This window comes from Rattus norvegicus, chromosome 1 (genome assembly GCF_036323735.1).
Source record: "Rattus norvegicus strain BN/NHsdMcwi chromosome 1, GRCr8, whole genome shotgun sequence".
NCBI classification, from domain to species: domain Eukaryota; kingdom Metazoa; phylum Chordata; class Mammalia; order Rodentia; family Muridae; genus Rattus; species Rattus norvegicus.
The window spans coordinates 105495380-105508330 of NC_086019.1; the positions used below are offsets into that span (position 1 = coordinate 105495380).

At 50.9% G+C, this 12951-nt stretch overlaps 1 protein-coding gene across 3 annotated transcripts; it reads right to left on the reverse strand.

Moving 5' to 3' along the window:
- Positions 1–1516: 1516 nt before the first annotated feature.
- Syngr4 (synaptogyrin 4) lies at positions 1517–12945 on the reverse strand. Of its 3 annotated transcripts, none has more exons than NM_001025644.1 (5): positions 12608–12720; positions 11658–11858; positions 3876–4113; positions 2658–2797; positions 1517–2421 (listed from the first exon to the last, which is right to left on the reverse strand). In NM_001025644.1, exons 2-5 carry the CDS (start codon positions 11748–11750, stop codon positions 2188–2190), a joined length of 705 nt encoding a protein of 234 aa, NP_001020815.1. In that variant the 5' UTR covers positions 11751–11858; positions 12608–12720; the 3' UTR covers positions 1517–2187. The 3 variants fall into 3 exon arrangements, with proteins under 3 accessions (NP_001020815.1, XP_006229096.1, XP_063140329.1); XM_006229034.5 differs by having other exon boundaries at positions 2139–2421; positions 11658–11855; positions 12608–12900; XM_063284259.1 differs by lacking the exon at positions 2658–2797 and having other exon boundaries at positions 2139–2421; positions 12608–12945.
- Positions 12946–12951: the final 6 nt, after the last annotated feature.

The following is a 12951-nucleotide window of genomic DNA, read 5'->3' on the forward strand; positions in this document are numbered from 1 at the left end:
GAGAAGCAGAGGCAGACGGGTGTCTGTAAGTTTGAGGCCAGCCTGGTCTACAGAGCAAGTTCCAGGACAGCCAGGGCTACACAGAGAAACCCTGTCTCAGAAAACCAAAACAACAGAACAAAAACAAACAAACAACAACCCCCCCCAAAACAAAACCAAACCCCAAACCCCATAAATGATGGGCTGCCCACTGGCCATCTCTGACTTGTGGCTCTCCCTGGCTCTATCTGGCAGGATAATCTTTTGTTTGTTACAATGCTGGGGATCAATGTCTGGGCCTTGTGTGCATCCTGGGCAAGCGGTCCTCCACTGAGCTCGGCCCCAGTCATCCTCTGGATTTTTCTATTTGTCCTTTGAGAACTCCCAGTTCTTAGTTCTATCTGTTCCAAGTCTGGACAAGCTTAGGGGACTGGGGCTAACTTCCAGTGGACTTGCCAAGCTCCATAGCACATGGTGCTCCCATTTGGTCCTCAGCCCCATTTCGTCAATGAGAAAAGTGAGGAGGCATGGGAGGATAAGTGGCAAAGACGGGGGACAGGGCTTGTTCCTGGGCTTCCTGCCTCTGGCCCTCGTGTTTAACTACTGTGTGGTGTTTAGCGGTCCTCTTGTTCACAAGTTTTGCCCAGAAGTCTGGTAGAACACAAAGCATGGTGTAGGCAGGTCCCTGGCTGCTCATCCTTGGATGCCTCTTTGAGTATCCATCTAACAAATCACATTAAACGTTGAAGGCTTTTTACTCATGACAGCATAGAAGGCTCGGGCCCATTTCCCAGGGCAGAGGGCCTCTGTCACTCTCCTATCCTCTCCTCTGCATTGGGCCAATGCTCTGTGGTTTCTGTGCCTAACACACAGGAGGCCCTCAAAAAGGACATGCTGGAGCCTAAATGTGATCTCATAACGTGTATACTCTGTCCATTTACTCTGTAAATGCTCTGCAGGTCATGCCACCCCTTGTACAGGTTTCACTGTGTGTCAGGGTCTCACACATCCTAGACTGGCCTCAAATCCCTTAGTCCTGAACTTGAACTTATGACCTTCCTGCCTCTGTCCTGAGAGACTGGATCATAGATGTCACTGTCGATTTGGTTTATGTGATGCTGGAGATTAAATGAACCCGGGGGTGTGCGTGCTGAGCAAGCCCTCCACTGAGCTAGTCCTCGCTCCCTTTAAAAGTCTGTCACCCACTAATTTCACATACAAAACCAAATACAACCACAACAACCAAAAAAGATGTTTAAGTTGTTCTAGAGAAACCGCCAGAAGGATCAGGAGAGGCACTGCCAGTCGGTCGCTCATCCATGACACTTGGCATGGCTGATCCGAGTGAGCCGTGTGGTGAGGGAAGGCGCACAGTGGACTTTAATAGTTAGAATGGATATAAAATGCTGCCTGGGAACTGTCCCTGCTGGGAATGGTGGCACCTGCCTGTAATCCCAGTACGAGACTGGGGACAGTAAGTTCCAGGCCAGCCCGAGCTACACAATGAGACCCTGTTTTACAAAGAGAAAAAGGAAAGTTGAATTTTCATATTGATTATTTGTTACAACAGTTAACACATTGGATATATTAAGTTAAATGAAATATATTAAAAACTAACTTGTTTCTTTTCTCAATGAAACCTTGAGAGTTTCTGTGTCCTCAGCCCCTTGGCTGGGTGGTGGGTAAAGATCATCTCTCTGGTACAAGGAGCCATTGCTGATCCCTCTCAGCAGGTGTGTGGCCTGGTGACCTGGGGGGGTCTAGAACACTTGCCTGTCTCCCATGATAGCCTTGGATGTATTTGATTCTCCCCTGAGTTGGTCTCATCCATGGCCTCGGCGCCCTGACTGAGCCCTTACATTGCTGTTGACTGCCTTCATCTCTATGGGGGTGAAGACCGTGGGCTGCTGGGCCAGGGCTGCACTCTTTCTCACTGGTACTCTGAGGAGACAGTCTTTTCTCCCTCAGCCTCAGCCTCAGATGTAGCATGAAGCCTTTGTGCCCCCTCCTCAAGGCCAGTGTGGGCTCAAGGCGCAGGTGACATGGCAGGGTGTCCTGTCTCAACAGGGTGACTACTTGGGAGTAGAAATGTACCTGTGGCAGGGGTCTCCCTCCTCCTCCTGCCACTCAAGGGTGAGAGAGGAACAGACAGGACAGGGTTGTTCAGAAACCCCTGGGAGGGGCCGTTTACTCGTGTACTCAGGCTGTTTAGCTGTCTGGCATCATGGCCAGGCGTGGGGCCTTTGGAGCAGTCATGTAGGGGGACAGGGCTGAGCTGCTGTAACTCAGACTGTTGGGGCCTGTGACGGTAGGGTTGGCGGGGCTAGTGGTGGATGATGGAGAGAGGGTGTTCAGCACCACACTACCCTCCTCCAGGGAGCGCTTGTAGGGGACTGGAGCCTCTTCTCGGAGGTCCTGGAAGGCTAGGTAGGCCTGGAGTATCTGTGGGCAGGAAAGGGCAGGGTTTAAGTTGGCTAGGATGGGAGGGAGGCCTTGGGACTGGCCTGGGGGATGCAGTGGATAGCTGTCTGCTCACTGCCCAGAGGTGCCTGGGATGGGGATGCCTGAGGAAGGCAGGCTTAGAGATGACAGCAGAGGCCCGGGGAGAGTCCTGGCCGTAGTCACTAGATGTACAGCCCTCCCAACCCACCCTGGGTGGGGCCAGGGCTTGTCCTCACCCAGACGGGGACGGAGAAGAAAGAAAAGGCAATGGCTGCCTTGGCGCTGCTGCTCCCCAAGAGGAAGTGCTTGGACTTCGAATGCTGCCACTGGCTGGCTAGGAAGCAGAAGGCCACAAACCAGACACCTGCCCAGAGGACTGGAGGGGCAAGGAAAGAAGAGACCTGAGAACGCATGCTGGGGCAGGGGCAAAGTGTGCTGGGGTGGGCTACAGAGTCCTGGGACACCCCTGGTGCCAACCCAAATCCCTTGGTATCCCCAAAATCCAACTTCTGGAGTGGAGCTCCCAAGTCTAACATGGCACCCTTTCAGCTTCAACCTCATCAGAATCACAAAGGAACCCAGTTCCCTGTGGGCCAGCCACACCTCATATGCTCACGAGCTATAGATATGTGAAGGGGTCCTTCACCCTGAGGACAGCACCTTCCCACTGCAGAGGTTCTCTGACAGAAGCAGCCTCTGGCCCTGAGGTGCCAGGAATGGCTCCTGGGGAGGGACAGAGGGGCAGTGAAGAGGATCCGGAATCTGGGTATAAAGAGTGGGCTTGTGGGACTGGAGAGATGGCTCCGTGCTTAAGAGCACTGGCTGCTCTTCCAGAGGTCCTGAGTTTAATCCCTAGCAACCACATGGTGGCTCACAACCATCTGTAATGGGATCTGATGCCCTCCTCTGGCAGGCAGGTGTACATGCAGACAGAGCACTCCTACATAAAATAATGCTCACCACGCTTTCTGAACAGTGGGACATGGCTATGGAGGCTGTGCTGTGCTTTGAGGCATAGGGTTTGCCACTTACAAGGAAGCAGTGGTTCAGTCACATGACCACCTCAGCCTCAGCTTTTCTTGTAAAATGAGAAGATGGGCAGGACTTACCCTTTAGAGGAGAGGAGGCACAGGCCTAACACTGGAAGTGCCCAGTAGGTGTCCACATGACTACAGTACCCGGTACAGTTCGGTACTCTAAATCAAATTCCTGCCACAGGGTGGGCTTTTCAGGCTATGTTTAGTGGGCCACAGAAATGAATGTGAGGGAAAAGCAACTCTGGCTAGAGGCAGAGAGGGGGCTGGAAGGGACAAGGACTAGAAGATGCTTCTGGGAGGAGCCATAGTCAGACTGTTACAGTGGGAGGACCATCAGGCACAGGTTGGTGGGTGGCCCAGGACTGTGACCTGTAGGAACTAGGGAAGAGCCTGAGAGAGCTGAAGAAGGGAACTCACCAGCCAGAATGAAGTCCAGGAGCTGGAAGGCTGTCTTAAAGCGGGTGCCTACCATGCGGCTCTCATGGGCGTCTACGGCAAGGAAGACCAAGCAGCTAAGAAAGGACAGGAAGCCAGCTCCCACTGCAAAGCTACAGGCCATGTGGTTGCTGTTGAGTACGCAGCGGAGCTGAGGAGACTCCGTCCTATTCTGGTAACCATCAGTTAGTAGAGAGGAAAAGATGACCAGGGAAAAGACCTGCGAACCACAACAGACAGGGTTGGCCTCAGTGCCCCTCCAAGATGTCCTTCCCTTTGGGTGGGCGCCCTGGGGATGGGCCATTCTGCAGCTGCCCTTCCTGTTCCAGCCTCAGAGCCCCATCTCTGCCTTTCACCTCCTTTCCTCCCTCTGGGCTCTGACTGAAACCCCAGTCCCCTCTGTTCTTCCTGACCACAGTCCCTCAAGGCTCCCAGTGCTGCAGGGCAGTCCTAGCCCATCATGGTGGCATCCGAAGCTCTCCTGCTAACTTAAGCTTTGTCCACTCATCCTTGCTTTGCTCCAGACTTTCCTGCCACCACTCTTATTCAAAGCATAAAAGAGGTCCCCACCCTGCTCTTCTAAAAGCTAATAAGAGGTACCCCAACCCCGCTCTCATACATAGCTCTCTGTGTCCCCCTCTTCTCCCTTCCTGGCTCACAAACCCAAACTCCACACAAACACTCTACTCTGTGTTCAGCCCCAATTCATTTTAATTTTTTTTAAAAAACATTTGTTTTTGGAGACAGGGTTTCTTTGTATAGCCCTGGTGTCCTAGAGCTCTCTCTGTAGACCAGGCTGGCCAAGAACTCAGAGATCTGTTTGCTTTTTCCTCTCAAATGTTGGGAATAAAGGCATGTGCCACCACCACCCAACTTGTTTCTTAGTTTTAAAATTTATTCATTTAATATGTATGGGTATTTTGCACTAACTATACAAATGCAGTATTTGGGGGGGGGGGGAGTTACAGATAGTTTGTGGGCCACTCTTTGGGTGCTAGGAATTGAACCTGTTACCTCTAGAAGAGCAGCAGCCAATGCTTTCACAGCTGAGCCATCTCTCCAGCCCCCATTGCTTTTTTTTTTTTTTTTTTTTTTTTTTTTTTGAGACAGGGATTCTCTGTCTTGGAACTCACTCTGTAGACCAGGCTGGTCTCAAACTCATAGAACCACCTGTCTCCATCTCTCAAGCGCTGGGATCGTAAGTGTGCACCACCATTGCCTGGCATTCTGGCCCCCATTTTAAAAAGATTTTGAATTACCCATGTTTGTACACATCTATGTCATGTGTGTGTGTGTGTGTGTGGTGTGTGTGTATGTGTGTGTGAGTGTGTGTGGTGTGTGTGTATGTGTGTGTGTGAGTGTGAGTGCATGTGTGGTGTGTGTGTGTGAGTGTGAGTGCATGTGTGGTGTGTGTGTGTGTGAGTATGTGTGTGAGTGTGGTGTGAGTGTGAGTGTGTGTGAGTGCATGTGTGGTGTGTGTGAGTGTGTGTGTGGTGTGTGTGTATGTGGTGTGTGAGTGTGTGTGGTATATGTGTGTGTGTGGTGTGTGTGTGAGTGTGTGAGTGTGTGGTGTGTGTGTGTGTGTGTGTGTGTGTGTGTGTGTGTGTGTGTGTAAGCCACAGGAAGGGAGGGAGGACATTGGACTGCTTGGAGCTAGAGCTAACAGGTTGTGCGGTAGGTGCTGGACGTCTAGCTGTCAAGCCATCTCTTCAGCTCCCTCCTCAATTCACTTTTTTGAAATGTTTGAAATTGTCAAAATATACAGGAAAATGTGCAAAGACAAAACAAAGATGCAGTATTGATTACAGGATTAAAATGTCAACATTTTGCTTTTTTACTTCACAGGATTTCCTGTCTGGCCTTGAGCGCACAATCATCTTCCTGCCTCAGCCTCCCAAGTTCTGGGATTACAGGTGTAGGACTACATCTAGTTTTTGCTTTAGAATTCTAAATAAGCAACACAGCACTGCCCTGCACCCCATCTGTGCACCTGCCTTCTGTGACACTAGCCTAAAGCCACACTGAGACACAGGCACTTTTCTGACAATAACTAAGATACAGAGGATGGAGAACTAGATGAATTTATCAGCTAGTAAGCTGCAGAGCCTGACTTGGACTCTGCCTCAAACTTGATCCTGCCTTGGGAGCAGTGGTTCCTTCTACCAGCACAAATCTGTGAAAGGCTGAAGCCTGTCATACTGCAGTGTGACAAGTTATGTCACACTGTTATGTCCTGTTATGTCCCTGTTAGGCATAGAAGGAACCCATCCATGTGAGTCGACTGGATGGAGAGTGGAGTGGTTCAGGGTCTTTCTACATGGGTGTTCCAGGACGAAAAGGGCTGAGTAGTGGGACTATAGTGTGGGAGGGCTGTGGGCAGGGCAGGGCAGGGCAGGGCAGGGCAGGGCAGGGCAGGGCAGGGCAGGGCAGGGCAGGACGGGATCAGTTCTTAGTGCGGAAACAGCCTTCACATGGTGTAGAATTGGCTGGAGGGGTAAGTCTGCATGGCTGGGGAGTGAGTGGACAGGAGTTGAACTTTGGGTGGAATCCAAAGTCCTTCGGCTGAATTTTGGCGTAAGTTAAGATCTGGACCTTAAAGGAGTTTTGCAGGATATAGTGCTGTGTGCCTATAATCCAGTGCTTCTCAATTTTCTGTGCTGCAACCCTTGACACAGTTCCTGTGTTGTGGCCTTGACCATAAAATTAGTTTCATTGTTACTTCGTAACTAATTTTGCTACTGTATTGAATTGTAATGTAAATGTCTGTGATAGTTTGCATGTGCTAGTCCCAGGGAGTGGCACTATTGAGAAGGTGTGGCCATGTTTGAGGAAGTGTGTCACTGTGTGGGTGGGCTCGGAGACCCTCCGCCTAGCTGCCTGAGGATGCCCAGTCTGTTCCTGGCTTCCTTCAGATGAAGATGTAGAACTCTCAGCTCCTCCTACACCATGTCTGCCTGGATGCTGCCATGCTCCTGCCTTGATGATAATGGACTGAACCTCTGAACCTGTAAGCCAGCTCCAATTAAATGTCTTTATAAGAGTTGTCTTGGTCATGGTGTCTGGTCACAGCAGTAAAAACTCTAAATAAGCAAAATATCTGATATGTGACCCCTGTGAAAGGGTCATCAGCCTCCAAAGGTGTGACTCACAGATTGAGGACCTGCACTCAGAAAGTGGAAGCAGGAGCTAGGAGCTAGCCTCAGCTACATATCCAGTTCCAGGCCACCTTGGACTTTATGAGACTCTGCCTCAAGAATCAGAAAGAGACAAGAGATCTTGAGAGGTGAAGTGAGGCTCACATGTTGGCAAGGGCTGGTCCTCAAAAGACCTCAACAGATCTACGGATATGTGAAAATTAAAATGTGGGTGCTCAGAGTTGAACTTGGGTCCCCTAGAAGAGCAAGAGCTATCTCTCTAGCCCTTCATTTGAATTTCCTCATGCATCGAATGTTCTAAGAAGATAGCCAGGAACAGACCCAAGAATTAAAGTTCTCTGGGGTTATGTGGCCAGTGGCCTGGATAAGGGGTAAGGGTGAGGCAGAAGTTCACAGAGCAGGTTGGTAGGGGGAATCAGAGCCCTGAGCAATTCAGAGACGTTTTGGATGTAAAACTGGATCCGGTGATTGATGGGATTGACTATAAGCAATGAAGTTGTGCAGAAGGAAGAATGGAAATGTGGATAAATCCGTATCCCGGGGACAGGCTCTGCAGGAGTCTGTGTATGTCTGCACGAACAAGTGTAAGCAAGGCCTCGGCAAATGAGTGTGAACAGCAGCTCTGGCTCCTTGTTCTTTTCGCGTCCTTTGGTGGGGGTATGAGATGAAGGCTGACCTTAATTTACCTGCCTTTGTCCTGCCCCTCTCTTCTTTGCTCTAATTGCTTTATAAGCACAGTAATTAGTCTCTCTTCTTGCCAAGAACTTTATGGTTAATCTATGAAGGAAGGCTGTAAGATAGTCTGGGACAGACCTGTGGGTCACATATCAGATATCCTGCATATCAGATTCTTATATTACGATTCATAACAGTAGCAAAATTACAGTTATGAAGTAGCAATGGAGATAATTTTATGGTTGGAGTCATCACAACATGAGGAACTGTGCTACAGGATCGCAGCATTGGGAAGAGTGACAACCACTGGTCTGGGAGTGAACAATTCAGTCGAGGAGAGGAGGCACCTCAATTATTCCTCAGTTCATATTCTTTTCACCTGTGCTACCTCCCTGCAACTGTGCACCAGTCCACAGAGGGAGTGTTATGACTTCACTTCTATTTTTGATAAATCTACATCACAGTGCAGTAGGAAAAGCCACATGTGCCTGATTCAGCCAAGCTGTGTGGGCTTGAGCAAGTTATTCAGACCTCGGAACCTCAGTTTCTCAGTGTCTATATTGTGAAGAAGGGCAGTGGGGGCCCAGGCCTAGTAAGTAAGTGCTCAGGACAACGATGGTTCTCAGAACTCACCTAGGAAGAAGAAGAAGCAGACCCTTAACGTTAAGTGCTCTAGAGTGGGGCTTGAGTCTGCACTCCTGACTTCCAGGCCCCAGGGGCTGTTGTCTATGGTAAAGCCTAGGGCACTGGAAATGTGGGGAAGGGTGTCAGCTGTCTGTGGATACCATTTCTTTTCTTTTTCTTTTTTAAAAATGTTTATTTATAATACACTGTAGCTGTCTTCAGACCCACCAGAAGAGGGCATCAGCTCTCATTAAGATGGTTGTGAGCCACCATGTGGGTGCTGGGATTTGAACTCAGGACCTCTGGAAGAGCAGTCAGTGCTCTTAACCACTGAGCCATCTCTCCAGCCCCTGTGGATACCATTTCTTTGAAGCCAGTGTCCAGTCTCTTTTCTGCACCTCCCCTGTCTTGTCTCCAGGGAGAGAGCAAAGATTCCTGAGTTAAGGCGCCGGTTGGCAGGCGGCTGGAGGACATAAGCACCAGCTGCCCAGAGACTCCCATTGAGGAACCAGGCTAGGGGAAGGAGAAGGACTATGGCAGAGGGAGATGGTGGCATGGGCCATGTCTGTGACCATATGGTCTGGCACGGCTGGCTGCCTCTCTCCTAGCTTGCACTGGGCCATCCCCACCTGGGCTCCCCGCTCCCTTATTCTTGCCTCTACTTTCCAGGCACTGGAAACAGTGAGTGCATTTGACTCCTTCATCAAATGGGTCACCTTGACAAGTCACTCCACCTCTAGGAGTCTCAGTTTCCTCTGGGATTATACAAATATGTCCTTGCTACAGGTCGTGGTGAGGACAGAAGGCACCAGGGAGTGGTGTGTGGCAGTCACAATTCCTCCTTTTTCACAAGGAAGAAAGGCAGTGTGGCACTGGTTCCTGCCATGCCAGGTTCCTCCAACCCTCCCCTCCCTCACAGTTGAGAGTTATTCCAGTGACAATGCTTGCTATTTAAGGAGAGCTTGGCACATGCCAGCCCCCCACTAGTCAGCCTGTCTCTGTATTGCCTTGTTTCATCTTCACAGCAGTCCTGCCCAGGAGGCGGGTTGAGGACTCTCAGGGTCCAGATGAGGACACGAAAGTTCAGAGAAGCTGTTTCAGGCCACACAGGTAGAGTCTGACCATGTAAACTACTGAGCCAAAGGGCATGTCTGGGAATGAAAGGTGCTGCTGCTGCTGCTGCTGCTGCTGCTGCTGCTGCTGCTGTTGCTGCTGGTTATGCCTGAGACAGCCCAGCTAACAGGGTACTATGTCCCTCAAATGGACTCATGGCTAGGCCAGGCCTCAAAGCCAGCCCTGTCTGGGCTCTGTTCCAGAGGATGGAGAGAAGACTCTCTGGCCTGGGAACTGAGGAAAGACTTTGGAGTTTAACATATGGAGGAAGAGAATGCCGACTTCCTGGAGACTCTCCCTGGAGAACCAGGTCAGAGGGTTGCTCCTGCTCCCATAGCCCTGTCCCATCTGATCATTGCCTGAGTTGTCAGTTCTGTCCAGGGGTAGCAACACAACTAGTACAGGCTGGCTGAACATGGTGGCTCATTCCTATAGCCCCAGCACCCAGGGAGGCTGACACAGGAGGACTATTGTGCATTCAAGGCTGGCCTGGGCTAGGCTACAAAATAAGACCCTGTCTCAAACAACAAAAACAAACAAAAGACACCCGGATGTAGAAGCGGGTGTGTGTGAGAGATGGTTCTGTGGTTACGAGTGTTTACTGTGTGTGGTGTCTGGATGAGAATGGCCCCCACAGGCTCGTGTGTTTGAGTTTTTGGGTTTGTTTTGTTCTTTTGTTGGTTTTGAGTCGGGGCCTCTCTATGTAGTTTTGGAGCCTGCTATACAGACCAGGCTGGTCTCAAATGCAGGCAGATCCTTCTCCCTCTGCTTCTGTAGTGTTAGGATTGATGGTGTAGCCACCACACCTTGGCCAGACTCATATGTTTGAATGGTTGGTCTCTAGTTGGTGAAATTGTTTGGTAAAGATTAGGGGATGTGGCCTTTTGGAGGAGGGATGTCATTAAGCACCTTTGAGGTTTCAAGTGCCATTCCAGTTTGTGCGTCTCCCTCTCCTCCCTCCCTCCCTCTCCCTCTCTCTCTCCCCCTTCCCCCACAACTTGCAGGTAAGAGGTAAGCTCTCAGCTACTGCTCCAGCGCCATGCCTGCCTGCTGCTGCCTTGCTCCCTGCCATGGTGGTCATGGACTCTCCCTTTGAAACTACAAACACGCCCCCAATTAAATGCCTTCGTTTTTTGAGTTGCCTTGGTTACGTTCTTCACAGCAATAGAAACGTAACTAAGACCCACAGCAGGCTGCTCACAACCGGCTCCAACTCCAGTTCCAGGTGACCTGAGCCCCTCAGGCCTTCACCAGCACCTGCTTGCATGTGGCGCACGTAAACTCATGAAGCCACATACATATACTTTTAAAATCTTTCAAAGGAGAAGGAAGCAGTGTAGGTCGAAGCCCATAGACACTCCTGTACTGATGTTCAGAGACGGGCAGTGGCTGGTTCCATTTCAAGGTGACACAGCGTGAGTGGGCTGGATGAGTGGGAATGTGGTGGTCAGGAGTGGATGCACAGAGAGCACCCACATCAGGCCTGGCACAGTGACTGCTCACATCTGGTGCCTGGGTCTGGTGCATGGTCTTCCTGGCTCTGTGCTGAGACCTCAGAAGTAGAGAATGGATGGGTCCTAGCATCTCCGAGAACTGAGTGGCTCTGCCCCCTGTCTGTGGTAACTTTAATGGATGTTGTACACTGGAACTTCCTGGTATGATGAAATGTCCTCAATCTATGCTGTCCTACTGGAGGGTTGCAAGGCACCTGTGGCCACCATGCATCTGAAATATGGCCACCATGATTGCAATTTAATGATTTGAATTGAATGGGTTGGAAGTGGAGTTGCTTCTGTGGCTTGTGGCTACCCCACTGGACAAGCAGTCTTCAAACACTGATGCCATTTATCAAAATTATGGGGTTTTTTTTGGGGGGGGCTTTACTTTTCTTCTCCTTTGAAGGGTTCTTTCACTTTTTTTGTTTTCTTACACAGTAGCCAAGGCTGGCCTCAAACCTGTTACAACCCTCTCATCTCAGTCTTTCATATGCTGGTGTTACAGACTGTGCCCAGGCATGAGGGGGTTCTTTCTTGTGACGACTCATTTGATGCTGACAATGGTTAGTGACCAGATACTCAGTAAAAGGTGGTATCAGCTTTGGGCTCCTGTCTGTTTGTCTCCCTAACTGACCACACCAACCCCCCCCCCTCCACCCCATTCCTGGATGTCTCCTGTGTCCTGAACCCTAGGATCTCACCCCTCCGAAGATCCTTGAGACGCTCTTTGGTCTCCTCAGAAAGCGCACAGTCTCACTGTCTGCCAGGTCCTGCAGGCTTTCGGGGAGGTGCATAGTGGCTGCTCTTCTTTGAGTGTCCTGGGAAGAAGGAGCAGGGCTGTTGGGTGCTGCTTTCTGGGTGCCACTGCCTGTGTGCCTCAGGCCCACCTCAGGGTTCAGCTGCTGCAAGACAACAGGAATGGGAATGTCAAGGTCAAAGTCCTGGGAGCAGGGAGTGCTGGCCCAGGCTTGGGTGGGAATGGATGGGCTGAGAGGCTGTTAGGAGCCCTAGGAACAGAGGGAATGAGATGAAGGGGCTGGCTGCTCCAGTTTTCAGTTGTCAGGAATATGGAATGAGAAACTGCCGGGTGGTCCTAGGTGCTGGAGAGATAGGGCATGAGGGAGGGTCTGGAAATGGGAGCACAGCTGAAAGGCTGCTTCGGGCCCTAGAGGTTGGAAATGTAGGCTGCAGGGCTATTGGAGTTCTCAGGTGCCGATAAAGGGCCAGAGGGTTCTGAGGGTCCTGGATTTTGGGAATACAGGGTGAGGGTGATAAGGGGTGGCAAATCTGCTGGGCCCTCAGCATGGAGGCTTGAGGCAGTGGAATTAGGGACCTCAGGACATGGGGCACTAGTGAGGGGGCTGTAGACTGGTCCTTGAGGGAATGCAGCTGCCCCTAGGTATAGAAGACCATGAAGAGCCCAGGGATATTTGAGGTGTTCCTTAACTTGGGTCATTTTCCATTACACGAGCCTTGCTTAGGCTTCAGCTCTGTCTCAGGATGACATATTGTCTCAGACTGAAGCCTCAAGAAACCAGCTGCCACTCAGTATGAGAGTCATGGCAACCTTCTTAGACTAGGGGCTTCCCTTCTAAGGACGTGGGGGCGGAAGTGTTGAGACCCCAGGGGGACGCTGTCTGAAGAGAACCACCTATTCTCCGAGGGCCGAGGACCAGTGCTCCTCTCTGGGAGGGTAGACTCTTCTGTCTGCCTGGCTTCCTCTTCTGCTCCCGGGAGCCACTTCTAGCCTCCTTTTGGTTCCTCTTTTTCCCGCCTTTTCTGTTTTCTATTAGATGATTGGCTGCAGCCAAGTCCGGCCCCTTTCCTTTCCGCCTATCCGAATTGATCAGAGAAAGGGCGTGGTCTCGGTAGCCGTTGGGCGGGTCGCCGTTGGCCCGGAGCGCGCGAGGGCCGGACCCAGATCCAAATAGCGGACCCGGGGAGACAATTCTTTGGCGCGTGCGCGCGCATCACCTAAAAAAAAAAAAAAAAAAA

Bases quoted from the DNA above. Each gene is read 5' to 3' on its own strand.
- Syngr4 (NM_001025644.1), bottom strand. From the start codon at position 11,750: ATGCACCTCCCCGAAAGCCTGCAGGACCTGGCAGACAGTGAGACTGTG. The intron at 4,114-11,657 runs GTGAGATCCTAG...TGTGGTTCGCAG, and splicing joins TCTCAAGGATCTTCGGAGGG to GTCTTTTCCCTGGTCATCTT. The intron at 2,798-3,875 runs GTGAGTTCCCTT...TTGCCCCTCCAG, and splicing joins CCTGGACTTCATTCTGGCTG to TCCTCTGGGCAGGTGTCTGG.